Consider the following 16035-nt stretch of genomic DNA (forward strand, 5'->3'; position numbering starts at 1 on the left):
AAGTACAATAATGAGTAAAATCACAGTAATGGACATGAAATGATTTATTAGACTTCTGACAGATTTAGTTCTTAATGATGCCGTCGCATCACACGCTGATGAATAAACATCGAAGCCGTTTAACGTGTTGGATTCAGGAGAGACAAACGGAGGTTTTGGTGATCAGTTGAATATTTGATGAGAGGAACAACACGGACGAGGATTCAGAGACAAAAAACGTTTTCTATCTTTTGCACGAGCAGGAAAGTTTCTTGACTCCGTGCAGGAATATGTAAGGGATGATGCAGGTGTAGGAGGCAGCGATGTAGCTGGCCACCTCCAACACTATTGATGAAGTGTGGATGTTGTTGGTGATGCGCAGAAGCAGATGAGTCAGCCAGCAGACCAGAACCACGCTGGCCACGGCCACCACGCTCTTGGCCGCCCTCACCTGAGGGCCCGAGTTGGGGCTCGGCTTCGATGGCATCTGGCTCGGCCCTGAAAGAGTTGGTTGAGCTCCAGCTCTGCGGTCGCTGCCGGTTTCTCTGCCGAGGGCAGAGCGAGGAGGAGCGTCTGGACAGGAAGAAGCAGCCACGCCCGTATAAACGTGGCTTTCCTTCAGATCTTCAGAGGCAGAGACGGCGCTGACTGATGTGTCCTCGTTTCTGCTCTCAACACTCTCGCTTCCTTCTTTACTCGCCTCCTTTGTTTGATCCGAGTTATGACTCTGAATGCGTCGCTGGTTTTGGAGCAGCGTGATGACAATCTGCACGCTGGCGAATACAATCCCAGCTACAGGGAACGCGTTGGCCACGGTGAGGTAAGTTATCTCGTAGGCTTGCTGGGCAACAGGATTCGGGAAGACTTCTAAGCAGTCTTCTTTGCTCTCATTTCCTGCCTCCACTACGACAAAGAAGAAGTGCGGGACGCTGAAGATGATGGCCACCGTCCAGCTGCCGGCCAGCAGACAGCCCACCGGGCGCAGGCTGTCCAGCCGCACGGCGCCGCCGCCGCGTTTCAGGGAGCCGACCAGCTTCTGGTGCCAGAAGACGCTGATGAAGAAGGTCGTGAAGATGCTGCTGGTCTCAGAGAGTTCGGCGCAAAAACGAAACACGCCGCAGAAGGTTTCCCCGAGAAACCATCGTCCGGCAAAGTCGGCGACGGTGTCGGGCAGGTCCACCAGGCAGTTGGTGATGAGGTTGGAGAAGGCCAGGTTGATGAAGAGCACCTCGTTGGTGCGGATGACAGTTTTGTGGCCTGGCAGGGAACGTATAACCAGCCAGCTGTTTCCCAGGATCCCCGCTAAAAACATGAGGCCTCTGATGATGGATTCAATCACCTTCATTGTATCCATGGTTTCAGAAGATCAGGCGACAACACTCGTCCTCACTCCTCTAATGTAGGAAGGATGCTTTGGTCTTTTATAGAGGTGTGAGAAGCCCAACCCAATATTTACATCCTCATGCAGCCTTCATCATGTGGTCTCGCTGAGACGGAGGCGTGTTCTCTCGACGGGCCCTCCGAGGTAGCAAATACAGAGCAGATCTGAACATTCACTGAGCAAACAGCGACCGTATCTGGAGAGCTGCGACTCGAAGCTTTGAATATGTCCCTACAGGTGAAGAAAACCAACAGACTGATGGTGTCTGTGCCTCCTGATGGTGTCTGTGACTCCTGATGTATAATTAAATATAACTGCAGCTGCTCCGGAGTTCAGCTGAAGCTTTAGTTGTTCACTCGTTTCAATCGCTGCAAGCAAATTATATTTTAGTCGTCATTAATCATCTGGTCCTCGTTCATCTGCACAAAGTGGGAGAAGCTCCTGAATTTGAAAATTGTTTCCTCTGAATTTTTTAAGTCTAATTCAGAGAATGAACAAACACCGACTGAACTGTGGCAATCAACCTTTTCCTGGAAGAAGCTTTTGTCTAATGCAGCCAAACCTCCAGTTCGTTTTCATTAGTAGAAGAAAATAACTCATTAATTCTTTATTGTAAACCATCAATAAAAACTCACGGATTTGGTCACTTCTGTTTTTGATGATAAAAACACTCGGGTAATATTTATTTCATCCCCCCCCCCAAAAAAAATAAATCATTCAAATATTGCTGACTGGTTTGATTTCAGCTCCTTCAAAATAAAATCACAGGCAAAAAACTGACAATATTTCTTGTGAAATATGGACAACTTTTCTGCCTTTAATGGTAAATAAAAAGCAGGTTGTCAGCATCTTTGTCTATTTTGGCCTCCTGATGAATTTAGAGCCCCAAAGACAAAAAGCAAATCTTATTACTGGAGGAGAATTTTTCACAAATGTTGATATGAATGACTTTGTAAATGAGCTGTTAATCAGTGGGAAACCATTTATTAACTCTTAATATAGCTAAATACTGTAGTTACAGCAGCATATAGGCTGAACTCTTCCAACTTATTATAAGTACCAGCAGCCAGCTTTGGAAGAACTCAGGGGAAAAGAATGAGGCTCCATCTGATCCTATTTTAAAGCTGTTCATCAGCTCGGAGGGGAGGTGGAGGTGGAGGAGGAGGAAGAGGAGGAGGGGGAGGGTCTCCGCCTGTGTGCTGTAGTAGTGCTTCACGTCATTCATGAGTAGAAGCACCACCTTTGGGATGGACGGGAGGCGGCATCTGTGCGCCGCTGCCTGCCGGGACAGACGGGACGCGCTGCAGCAGTGAGCAGCGGTGCTGCGGGCTCTTCCTCTTCTCCTCCTCCTCCTCCTCCTCCGGTTGGGATGATCGTTTTTACGGCCTCGGGCGATTCACGAGGGGCTTTGTCCGACCTAAACGAGCATTTCCGCGGTGTATTCGCCGTCGCTTTCGTTGGTATGATCCGCTGATGAGCGCGGAGAGGACAGGATGCCCGCCAGCGGCGCCGACTCGCTGAAGCCCAGCGCCTTCATCCCGGTGTGCACGGCCGCCTGCCTCCTGGTCGGATCCACCTCCCTCTTCTTCGCCTTCACGTAAGTGCGACCAAGTCCTGAAAAACTGCTGACATGCACGTGTTGGTTTGCGCCACGGAACATTTCTGTCTGTGCATCTTTTCCTGCATGCAGCCACCCGTCGTTCCTCAAGTCTCCATTCATTCAAACAGATGACGATTTTAATGTTGAGGCAACAAAATGTAAAAGTTTCCATCCTCTGTTGCATCCTTAAACATTCATAAACTCAAGTTGGTATTAATCAAATAATGACTTTCAGTTTTGGGATTTTAATTTTAATTTTATCACCAAACTAATTTATAGAAAGTTGCTTAAATCAGCCTTAAAAACTGCAATGTTTCCTCCTTCACTGCTGGCACCCCATCAGGGGCCAACATCTGACCTGGTTGGCTGGCGGTTCCGGCCGGTCTGGGTTCCTGCCCAGTGCACCCTGAGGACTCAGGAGTGAGCACAGTTTAGGGGATAAGCTGTCCACAATCAGCGTGTGTCACCGTGTCACTATGACCCATATGTGTCATAAATGTATCTGGAGGAAATCAAAGGCTTTAAGAACTGACTGCATATAGTTTGTGTCCAGATCTGATTGAAATTCAGATTTCAATGCAACATCTGTTGGAAAGAGTTAATTTTAGCCATCTTGTTTTTGACCTATTTGTGAGGAAAAGCAGACGTGGAGGGACGTTTGAATTGAATCCACTCCGTCCAACGCTGGCATGCAAGAAAAAAAATCAAATGTAATATCCCATAATACCCTGAGAATCCAATTTAAATGATGACAATAGGTGGAGCTGATATTTGAGCAATATAAAGTATTTCAAGTACAAAGGTACAAAATAAACACACCGAATGATGTCAAAATACACCGAATGAAATCTGATATCGACTCCAGACTTCCTGACTGAAGGCTCCCACCTCATCAGCTGTACGCCCCTCTGCTGACCTTTGACCTCTGAAGCCATATCTGTCCTACTTTCTCCCGTATTCTCCAGCCGTGCACCGTTTCTGCTGGAATCTGACACCAGATTGGGGGTATGGGATTAGGATCCTCTGGTTGATGCCATGTGATCCCCCATCTGGGAAAAATGGAGTCTGATATCTTTGAGTTTATCATCAGCTGTTTGTGGATAAAGTAGATCCTGGAAATATGAGCCGTTAACGCACAGAAATCATGCAGTTTTGCAACAGTTTTTCCTTATTTCCTTCTTCATGCCCTTGACATTTTTTTATTTACATGTTTAAATGATCTCTGCTTTGTTTTACTCGACACTTCTAAATGAATTTGTTCGTCTTTATTTGATAACTTCTGTATTTTTAGGTTTCTAGTCTGTGTCGTGTCTCTTGGAATCTGGTTTAGTTGTATTTGTGCCATTGTACTGCATTTTTTTATTATGCAAATGACTTAATCTGGAATCCTCCATTTGGAGGCCTCTCCATGAGAGAATACAAAAATATGTCACTGTGACAAGTCGACGGGCGGCGAACTGCTGCAGGCCTGAGACGTTCGGGACGGCGAGACGAGTCCGTGCGTGGACCAGAAAACCTTCGTGACTCCATCTTTACTGGGGAAGAAAAAAAAAAAATCAATGACCTGCTGACATGATAGATTGAAGAGAGACTTCTTAATTGGGGCTGCGATGCTAAACCAGCAAAACCGTTGCGCTGCAAATGATTGAAGGAACAAGTGGTGATTCTGCTGCTCAGACACAAACATGAACGCAGAGCTGGAACCGTTCAGAGCGCAGGAAGCTCACCATCCCGGGGAGCTCTGAGGAGCTCGGTGGCTGGATATTGATCTTTACATAAAACTCTTGAATACGTCATCGTCTGACTGACCAGCAGTGCAACACTTTGTTTTAATGTCTGCTGTTTAATTTGTCTTATGAATGTCTTAAATATCCGTCCAGTGCCGTGTTGTCCACCAGCTCTTTATCTGCTGTAACAGTGTGGAAGTGGATTTAAAGGCCCGTTCATACGAACCACTTTCTTTTCCTGAATTCATGAGGGCTGTTGAACGCCGGTTAATATCCCAGTTTTCTGACATGAACACGAAGTCGTTCGGTGTCTCGTGTATCTGCGAGTCTTCCTGGGAAAGCAGAGATGATCAGGTTCATCTCCACCTCGGTGACGCTGAGGCGGAGGGACGCTGCTTGTCTTCTGCTGTAAGTTGACGGAGGCCTTTCCTCTGGTCACTGAGTCACGGAAACATAGATTCATAGATTAGTTAGTGAACAGCATCCTTAGTGTTTTGAAGGCTCTCCTGCATGCTGCAATGTCAATATTCATATTCTGAAAGTAGACTTTCATTTGTTAACCTTCAACCCTTATTTTAATTAAGATGAGAACCCCTTGTAGAAATAAAGCTGTTGTATATAAAGTCGAAGCCCCTTTTCATCTGGTAATTTGCCTGCAATCATCGGTGTCAGCAGCTCCTACGAGCATTAGAGCACCAACGTTTTCATTTGTTTCCACTGCAGGTTGCTGGAGTCTCTGAACGACCTTTACATTCACAGACGCTCTTTGTCTTCCTTCGCCTGATAAAATTCAACAGTTACTGGTTTCCTGCTTTTGTTCGTGTGACCGTGAACCTTTGTTTGAGTTAGTGCTGAAGGTTCGGTTCATTGTTTCCACTCCAGCAGGTCACTCACGGCCAACAATGATCCCACACCAGAAACACAGGAAGAATTCCCCTTGTTCACTGTGACGTCTCACTTTGCCTGGAAGTTGAAATTCCTTCCAGTCTGGTGAGCAAAGTGTTCATTCACAACTAGAAACGCTTTGTGCACCGCTTCTTCTGAACAGTTTTTAATGACCTAAAAATCTCATTGTAAAAGAATTGCAGGTCAAATTGCCCCAAATGAGTCACGACATGCTAAATGCTAATATATAGCTAGTAAATATATGTGTGGTGTATAGAGGTTACCCGTAGCACAGTACTCAGTAGTGGCCAGCTGGTACTCTGCATCATACATCTATATTGTCTGACATGAACCTCCATTAGCTAATGGAACAAGTAAGCTGTAGCAGCGGAACCTCGGAGTGTACCGAGTTGACTGACGCTGCGATTTTTTAATTTAGGGTGATAGTTGCTCATTAAAGGAGTTAAACTCAGTGAAGTGTACATGAACAGAACATTGAGAGTGCTCAAATATATTGAAATAATGTTGAAATTCTTTTTTCAATGCATATTTCTGCTTTTTATTTTCTAAATTGTTTTAAAACTTGAATGATTTAAATACATCCAGCAAAACAAGCATCTCCAAAATGTCTGTCACCTGATGTACGTTGAGGAAAGAGTTGAGCAAGCGCTGTGGAGATTGGATTTAATACAGTCTGTGGCAATGTTTTCCAGTATTAATAGCACTGGTAGTATTAATACTGGTAGTATTAGTATTAATACTGTTAGTATTAATAGCACTGGTAGTATTAATACTAGTAGTATTAGTATTAGTAGTATTAATAGTGCTGGTAGTATTACTACTGGTAGTATTAGCATTAGTAGTATTAATAGTGCTGGTAGTATTAATACTCCCAGTATTTCCTGCACTGATGTTGTGTCTGGAAATGTGCCAGCTTCCTGGGCAGCGATGTGCTTTCTGTAACTGTGATGCTTCACCACCGTCTCTGGCTGGATGTGGTAGTGAACCTGCAGCCGGACCTGCTGGATGTGGTAGTGAACCTGCAGCCGGACCGGCTGGATGTGGTAGTGAACCTGCAGCCAGACCTGCTGGATGAGGTGGTGAACCTGCAGCCGGACCGGCTGGATGTGGTAGTGAACCTGCAGCCGGACCTGCTGGATGTGGTAGTGAACCTGCAGCCGGACCGGCTGGATGTGGTGGTGAACCTGCAGCCGGACCTGCTGGATGTGGTAGTGAACCTGCAGCCGGACCGGCTGGATGTGGTGGTGAACCTGCAGCCGGACCGGCTGGATGCGGTGGTGAACCTGCAGCCGGACCTGCTGGATGCGGTGGTGAACCTGCAGCCGGACCTGCTGGATGCGGTGGTGAACCTGCAGCCGGACCGGCTGGATGCGGTGGTGAACCTGCAGCCGGACCTGCTGGATGTGGTAGTGAACCTGCAGCCGGACCGGCTGGATGCGGTGGTGAACCTGCAGCCGGACCTGCTGGATGTGGTAGTGAACCTGCAGCCGGACCGGCTGGATGCGGTGGTGAACCTGCAGCCGGACCGGCTGGATGTGGTAGTGAACCTGCAGCCGGACCGGCTGGATGCGGTGGTGAACCTGCAGCCGGACCTGCTGGATGCGGTGGTGAACCTGCAGCCGGACCTGCTGGATGCGGTGGTGAACCTGCAGCCGGACCGGCTGGATGCGGTGGTGAACCTGCAGCCGGACCTGCTGGATGCGGTGGTGAACCTGCAGCCGGACCTGCTGGATGCGGTGGTGAACCTGCAGCCGGACCTGCTGGATGCGGTAGTGAACCTGCAGCCGGACCGGCTGGATGTGGTAGTGAACCCGGCTGCGGGCGTCGGCCGTGCCACTGACCCACTGCAGGGGTTGAGGCCAGTGTGCAGATTGCAGAGCAGCTTACTGTTCTGTGTGATTTGATAGAGCCGTGCCCGGCCGCTTTCATTAGGTGGAGCTTGTCTCGCCACGCTGCAGTGTAATGAACTGTCTCTCCCTGCAGTCCAGATGGTCTCAGACCAAATGATGGAGGCTCACAGACGCATGCAGAGGCGTCCGCGCTGTAATCTGGTCCATGTCTATGTACCTTTAGATTCACAAAGAGAAAGTCACACTCAGCTTCTGCTAATAATTGAACAATAAACTAGAGTTTCTGATGGTGTTATTTAGCTGTGTCCCGTTTTAGTGGACTTCTCTTAAACTTTTGAACATCTTTTGTAGGATGGTGAGAGCCTGTTGTAAATAACCATCTTGAGTTACACAGCTTAATGTAACTGATCAGCTATGACAGTTTAAGCACATGTCAAACATGAGCACATTTAGCGAGAAGAACTTGGACACAAATCCCAAATAGCCGCCTTGGGTGAATGGGGGCTGCCAGATTATTTCATGCTCCTTGTTTTTTGTCACATATTTGTCATATTTTAAGATTCTAATCATTTCATAAAGCTGAATTTGTCCAAACCAACAAAGAAATACACGTTGTATTTTCAGTGTTTTCTCATCTGCTGAAATCTGAGGGAACATCTGTAATCTGAGGGAGTCTTCTGCATTCATGGGCCACCAGTAGAGAATCAATTGTATTTAGCTCATGGTATATAATATATAGTGCTATGCTATGCGATATATGGCCTTCACTGTGTATTCTGTATGTTTAGCATTAAATTTGAGGCCTCCACAACACAGTGGACTGGCAGAAATGGTCTGTAATCCAGAGTTGATAATCCAGGGATTACTGGGTTTGCAGCTGGCATGGCATCAGCAGGAACCCCTCCCCCACCCCCTAAAACCGGCCCAGGGGTTTGGGGATTGAGCTGCACTGGGATGAAGTGCATAAATGAAGCAAAGGACTCAAACATTTTTTTTTCGTTTGTCAGTTTTCACTTTCAGCCCGACTTTGTGTTTAATCGCTCACATCATGTTTTGATGATTCTACGAGGTCATTTCTGAAACAAAAAAAGCAAAGAATGTCACCAGTTTCAAAAAATTTCCGGGTTCATCTGCAATTATTCACAACATATTAATTATCTCTGCTCATGCTGATGTCCCACGCAGTATTTAGGTTAAATAAGTGACGTTCAATCAAACACTGTTGATATAATCCAGTGAATCTTTGTCTCTGTGTCCACCGCTGTAACCTGATTACACTGCTCCTCCCTCTAATCTCACAGTACAGATATAATCATTCGGTATAATTCAGCACGTCTACAAACACTGAAGTGGTGGAAGATAAGACGTGACAGGCGTCTAACATTTTAGGGCAAACTTTATACTGCTTCTAATCCTCGACGGGACACTCGGGTTAATTCACATTTCAGACAAATTTAACAGGTTCACTTTAGAAGTACTTATAGTTTACATCAATTTAATATGATTACAAAAAACTAAGTTTTACTTTACAGTAATTCCACCTAACTTTCTTTTTATCACTGCAATGATAATTCACAATCTGCTATCACTATTTATCTTGAACCCGTCTGAGAGGTTGAAGCACAATCAGCCCAGTGACTCTAACGTCTTTAAAAAGACCATGAAATCAATGCATCTCATTCAGTCTTCAGTGTGTAACAGAGGCAGTAAGTGTCTTGTCTTTTCTGCAGGGAGCAGAAAGATTGTGCAGGAAAGACCCCGTAGTTTAATCCCTTGTTGTGGGCACGAACACACGCTAATACATGCTTATCTTCACTGTAAACAATTACTTTTGGGATCCACATCTCCCATCAGAATAAATGGGATGAAGCTGATCCCTTAAAATCTTTGCGGTTGCGGTGATTTGTGTTAACCTCAACCTCGAAGGGACGGATACTTGAAAAACACTCAAACCTTCTGTTTACAACAGAATTCTGCTTTGAAAGAACACAAGTACAGGGACTAGTTTTAATCTGTATTTCTCTGCTGTGTGTATATACAGATGCCCGTGGTTGGCTGTGACCATCTGCCCTGCTGTGCCACCATGCTGTGCCATCCTTTTCCTCTTTGTCCTGGCCAACTTCACCATGGCAACCTTTATGGATGCTGGGGTGCTCCCGATGGGTGAGTAATCGAAGTGACGTTGTGTTTTACAGCAGGAGAGATCACTTTTTTTGGGGTTGTTTTAGAGTTGTGAGTGTTATTTAGTCCCATTTTGTGTTTTCCAGCCAGCGAGGATGAAGACAAGGACGATGAGTTCCGCGCTCCGCTGTACAAGAACGTGGACGTGAAGGGCGTCCAGGTTCGGATGAAGTGGTGCGCGTCCTGTCATTTTTACAGACCTCCACGCTGCTCCCACTGCAGCGTCTGTGACCACTGTGTGGAGGTGAGTGCACGCTGCAGGACAACAGACGGCTTTAATAGAATCAGTCTCAGGTACCAAAAAGTAGATGATTAAAGGGGGAAATAGTGATCTGGGTAAGTAAATAGAGGACATGGATGAACAGATGAGAGGAGAAACTGAGTAGTGCTTATGAGTGAGTGCAGCAGTGTGTGTGGGCAAAGTCAATAAAGGGGATTTCTGCAGGCTGAATGATGGAGAGAGTGTGATGGAGGGAGAGAGAGATCTCATTAATCAGGTTAATCCTTTTCTCAGATCCTTTGTGGTCTCAGTAGAAATACAATTTGAAAAAGGGTTCAGACAGCCTGTATTAAACAACGTGTATCTAGTTGCCAATGAAGGTTTGATTTTTAACTGTTTCCACCATCTCCTCCCAGGACTTCGACCATCACTGTCCCTGGGTGAACAACTGCATCGGGAGGAGAAACTACCGCTACTTCTTTCTGTTTCTGTTGTCGCTGACCGTCCACATCATTGGTGTGTTCACCTTTGGCCTCATTTACGTCCTGCACCACATGGATGAACTGTGGAAGCTGCACTGCACTGTCACGTATCCTTCAACTCACTCAACATCTGTGTGTGTTTTTACGTGTGTTAACTGATGCTAATATGAAGCAGTGTTCCTTATCAGTATCTCCAGTCTGGTGGTGATCAGTATATCAGGGCTGTTTCTGATCCCCGTCCTGGGTCTCACTGGATTCCACTTGTATCTGGTCTCCAGAGGACGAACCACCAATGAACAAGTCAGTCTGATTTCCTGAATATTAAACTGCAGGTTGCCACAATGTAGATCTTTAGGACTAAAAAGTAGTGTTATTTTAGAATATTATGAATTTACATCCGTGCAACAATAGGATATATTAATAAAACATCTCCTAATGTTCCCACAGGTAACTGGGAAGTTTCAAGGGGGCGTAAATCCTTTTACACGAGGTTGTTGTAACAACCTGGAGTATCTGGTCTGCAGTCCCATTTCTCCAAAGTAAGAGACTTCTTCTTTTCCTGCGTTATCTTTAGCCTTGTCAGATATTGAGCAACACCTCTGGGTGTCTGTCTGCCCTGTGACACCAGGTACACGTCGAGGCCCTATAAGAAGACAGTCATCCATATTCAGCCTCCGTTCCTGAGGCCAGAGATCGACAGACAGATGCCAGTGAAAGTCAGGGACAACGGGATACAGAGCCGGGACCTTCAGAATAAAGTATGCAGGAACAGTTGGATCTTTTCTCACACATCGTCTAAAAGATTGTGACCACAGTTGTCAAGTCAATCGAGATATATCTCCCTTGTCTTTGTGTCTTTTTTTTTTTTCTGCCAGCGGACCTCAACTGGAGCTGTCGAGCTGTCAGACATCAAACAACTGAAAACTCCACCACCGCTGCCACCGAAACCCGACCACGGTCTGCTGAGGAGCCAAGCAGCTGCCAGCGACGGTACCGGCGACTGACATACAGTGATAACCAGACGCAGCGCTGCAGCTGTACTTTCATGACATACATAGTTGTGTGGTGACGACAAAGATTCTCTTCACATTGACGTGACATGCAGAGCTCTTAACTTGATTTGACAACCACCCCACCCCCGTCCGCCCACTCACTCACACACACACACACACACACACACACACACACACACACACACACACACACACACACACACACACACACACACACACACACACACACACACACACACACACACACACACTGTGCCATGAATACTGAACTGACTACTGCAACACATCTCTACTAATAACCAACTAAAGGTCGTTATTTGAGTGATGTGTTGTGAAAGCTAGAAGGCCTTTCTGTTTGAGGATATAATACAGCTTTTAGATTGTGACCTGTAGAACACAAGCTCTACATCTTCAGTATGAAACAGTGGCCTTCAGGCTGAGTGCTTCAGACAGACTCATCAGAAAGTATTTAGAGACAAACTAGTGTTTAATTGGTTTTAGTATTTTCACAGGATTTGTTTACAGTAAGAAAAGTATGTATGATTGCTGCCTATGAATGATCACCAGGTGACTTCTTTTTCAGATGTGGGACATCACACCAGAACCATCATTCCTGTGTCTATTCCCACCGTGCCGCAGCTCCGGCCTGTCCTGGAGGCCATATCCAGAGGGTCATCGCCCATTCCTCCAGAGCAGGTGACTGTTAGTGTTTTCAGTTCAGGTTTTTGGTGAGCCTCAGTATATAAGTCCTGCTTTTTTTTCTTTTTTTTATCGGTGTCTGACAGACTTTGCTGTCTGTTTTGTTTTGTGTTGCTCAGCTGCTGAAGACATCGGAGCAGCAAGGGAACAACAAAGGTCCTGACCTCCGCTCTGAGTCTAAAGAAAGCCCAGTGAGAGGCAGCCATAAGGCCGGCCTGCCCGTCCAGCCTCCCCTCCAGACCGGCGCAGTCTCCAGCCCGCTACAGCTCAACTCCCTGACACTCAACTCTCGCTCTCTCACCCTAAAAGCCAGCAGTCGCCATGGCAGCAAATCCCAGCTGCCTGCCATGCATGCTGACGGTTTGGGATCCAATCACTCGCCGGGCATCATCTCCTCTTCCAGCTTGCTGCCCAATCACAGCAGCAGCAGCAGCAGCAGCCTCTCCTATGAAAACGTCATCAACCCTGCAGACCCTCAGTTCCTGGCTCAGAGAGGGGCTCCTCCAGTCAGCTACCACCCTCACTTCATGGCCCTGAGCACAGACGTGAGTGTGCAGCGGCCGCCTCCTCACGCCTACAGTCCTGTGTTTATGGGTGTCACCAGACAGTCTCCTCAGCCTCGAGACCCCTCACCCTCTTTGCAGGGTATCACCTCGAGGGATCCCTCACCTTCTTTCCAAGGCTTCATTCAAAGAGACCATTCTCCTGCTTTTCAAGGGCTCATGCCACGAGACCTGGCGACCCAAAGCGTAACCTCACGAGACATCCCTCCTCCAGGTCTTGTGATGCGAGATATGGCCGCTCAAAGTCTTCGAGACAACCTTCGGGATCTAGTTCCGCAGGACGCGACGCTTCCGAAGTCTGCTGCTGCACGCTACGACAACTTTTCAAAAACCATCATGGCATCTCTTCACGAGAGGCGGGAGCTGGACGAGAGGGAGAGGATGCTCCGTCTCCAGGCCAGATCGCAGGCGCTCTATGGCCCAGATATGGGTATTTACGACATCCCCAGCAGGAGGAGTCTCCCACCGGACAACATTCGCCCCCCAGGCTCCCGTGGACCAACTCCCCCTGCATACGGCTCCAGGGAGTTTCTGATGAGCACAGGCATTCTCGGTTACGGCTTGAGGACCTCGCCTCTCTCCAGCTCCTCCACGTCATCTCTGACTCGTGGCCCAAAAACCTCCAGCTCTCCTCTGCAGAGCAGCAGCAGCAGCAGCCTGCAGAGCAAAGGCAGGTCTTCGTCTCCAGCCTACTGCCATCCTGAGAGGCAGACGCAAGGCCTCCCCTCCTCTACAGCCACCCTGCCCCGGTTCTCCTCCTCCTCCACCTCCTCCACCCCACCATATGCCTCCTATGCCACCACAAAACGTTCCTCGCTCCCATACTCCTGTGAGGGGAAGGACTCTGTCACCATGGGAGCCCTGAAATGAAGAAAAAAAAGATTTCATGTCTGATGGTGTGAATGAATCATCTATGCAGTGTTAGTCTCAGTCTTCACAGCTCCAAAATCTTTTGTAAATAAGAGCCGGTTTGGGACTTTCCCGTGTGGGAGGGTGTGTGGAAAAACAAATACATAGGGAAGCATCAACTCAGAAATATTCTTGCAAGGTCATGTAAGTTTAAACAAATAAAAAAAACGGTGAATCTCAGGATAGCTGTGCCTCCTCTTACAGACAGCGGGAGCTCCCGAAACTCAGTCAACGCAGAAGAGCTATGTAAAAATTACAGATTAATTTATTATCTTTGTATGTGTTTTTGATATTGCTTTTGTGAAAATGTAATACCACACTATCTTAATTTGTTTCCTGCTGAAAAAAACCCTGTTTAATAGAATTTTGTAGTCGTTTATATGAATAAACTTATTTTGTAATTTCCACTTGGGTTTTTATGTTATTTTTGGGATGTGAAAGGTGACAGAAACCTGCACAGCACTCCAAAAAATGTAATGAAACTGTGAATGAGGCTTAATGTATTCAAAGCACCTGCCGCTCCAAGCAGCAAAAAGAAAATGGCATTTTAATGTTGGCTATCATTCTTCCTTCAAAGATATTATACTTATACAAGATTTAAACCCCAAATCGTGAGATAATTTTAGCTCATAACTCGAAATGACATGCTTTATGAAGACAAATCATTCATTGTCTTGTAAAGTTGCTACAGTATATAAATGCATACATTTGTATAGCAGTGATGATAGTACTGCTGGAAAAAAATGTAATTACTACAGAAATCGGTGGTTTAGTGAGATACAACATGTCATGGAAAGATTTACTGGCTCTGCAATGTCAGGTTCTGCACTTAATTTGTATGTGGCGCCCTCTAGTGGACAATTGTAGCACGTGGTATGATGTAAGTTAGGCAGCCACATCCAGCAGATGTTGCTGGTATGTGTAAAATACCAGAAAACAGCATGTCAGGGGCACCACAGAGCTGACAGATCTCTCACCAGACCGGAAGATTCACAGGGATGCAAAATCAGCTCACTCATACAGGCTTAGTTAAAGACCTGACAACAACAGAAGAAGTGAGCATGGTGAAAATAAGACGCCTCTCTGTTAGAGTGCCAGAGAGCAACAAGCAAGACATAAACAACATTGTTCGGTCTTCATCAGAGCAGTTGTTCTCGCTAGAAACGTCTACAAGATCGCAGATTAAACTGTCTTTGCATTGAAGACGCTGTGGTGACGACGTGGAGGAATTTAGAGGAAAAAGATGAGGACAATGTCAGAGCCTTCAAAGCATCATCTTAATCCAGGAGGAATATGAACCAGCTGCATTTCATGAGTCACTGACATCCTCTGCTCTCAATCTGTGACCCAGAGCTCAACAAACTGTTCACAACCGTCTTTCATTTTTTTCATCCTGTTTTTCTTTTCTTTTTTTATATACAGGGATGAGACAAGTACGTAGATGGATTACCATGTACAAATACAAATGCCTGATCCTGGTTATCAAAGATTTCTTTGTAAAGTCACATGAACATATGACTTTAAAAAGTCACTCTTTTAATCTCCAAACATGAAGACAGTTAAACTAAAGAAAATAATCTTTTCTCTCTTTTTAGTCCTGCTTTTATAATTAAATTTTTTTTTTTAACCCTAAGAAAGCACTTTCCCAATGAGTGAAGTTAGTAAGCCGAATTCGGACTCGGGGACGAGTGCAGTAAAAGTTCTGAGAACTATTTTTGCAAGCTGATTATTGGAACATGTTCATTCATTTTTAACCATTACAGGTAAACCACACGACTTTAACATGTGCAAAAACATGTCAACATACATGTGCATATCTGAAACATGTATTTTGCTCACGGGGAATGTGGTTTTGAAACATTACGGAGGCATTTAGTTAGACGGCTTAGCTTTGACGTCAGGGGCTTGAAGATGTAGATGTACTGTACATGAAGTGATGCCGGCACCATCGAAAGTTAAAACATAGATAAAATAAATTACACAGAAACTCCAGTTCAACTACACATATGACTTCATAAAGAAGTCCCATTCTTACCAGAAAACCACAGACCCAGTATGACAGCAAAGCGTGAAATAGACACGCCCGTCCCCTACAGCAAAACATGCAACTGTCAAACCGAGACATGGCCAAGCGTAGCTATCTCACGTTCTGCTGGAGGGGAAGGGTGTGTCTATTTCACGCTTTGCTGTGGTACCGTTGAATCAGCACATCAGCCATGCTCACATGTTTTGTTTCAAGTATTTTAATTTATCAACATAAATCTGATCACATAGCGGTAACTCTGTGTTCTGGAGAATCGATTATTCTCTTGTAATGTCCCCGTACGTTACTGTTTGCATCGGGAACACATGATCATCATATTCCAGTGTTATATCGTCGTCTCTATGTCTGTTGTTTCAAATCCAGCGCAGTCATTCAGGCCTCATATCCATATTTTAGACTTCTGCTGGGCTTTTTCCATTTTACTAAAAACATTCTACACAGGCTAACATTGGAGAAATGTATTCCTGTAATGACAGACATT

General features: G+C 45.9%; 2 protein-coding genes across 2 annotated transcripts; one reads left to right on the forward strand and one right to left on the reverse strand.

The window, feature by feature from the left end:
• Window positions 1–1358, reverse strand: ora5 (olfactory receptor class A related 5). The gene has a single exon (XM_069172355.1). It carries the CDS (start codon window positions 1331–1333, stop codon window positions 224–226), a length of 1110 nt encoding a protein of 369 aa, XP_069028456.1. The 5' UTR covers window positions 1334–1358; the 3' UTR covers window positions 1–223.
• A 1236-nt stretch (window positions 1359–2594) lies between these two features.
• Window positions 2595–13917, forward strand: zdhhc8a (zinc finger DHHC-type palmitoyltransferase 8a). The gene is made up of 10 exons (XM_069172343.1): window positions 2595–2957; window positions 9485–9606; window positions 9711–9868; window positions 10261–10433; window positions 10524–10626; window positions 10774–10865; window positions 10955–11084; window positions 11202–11316; window positions 11923–12035; window positions 12158–13917. Exons 1-10 carry the CDS (start codon window positions 2854–2856, stop codon window positions 13469–13471), a joined length of 2424 nt encoding a protein of 807 aa, XP_069028444.1. The 5' UTR covers window positions 2595–2853; the 3' UTR covers window positions 13472–13917.
• Window positions 13918–16035: the final 2118 nt, after the last annotated feature.

This window comes from Embiotoca jacksoni, unplaced genomic scaffold (genome assembly GCF_022577435.1).
Source record: "Embiotoca jacksoni isolate LCO1_2020_lvr unplaced genomic scaffold, fEmbJac1.0.p SCAF_10, whole genome shotgun sequence".
NCBI classification, from domain to species: domain Eukaryota; kingdom Metazoa; phylum Chordata; class Actinopteri; family Embiotocidae; genus Embiotoca; species Embiotoca jacksoni.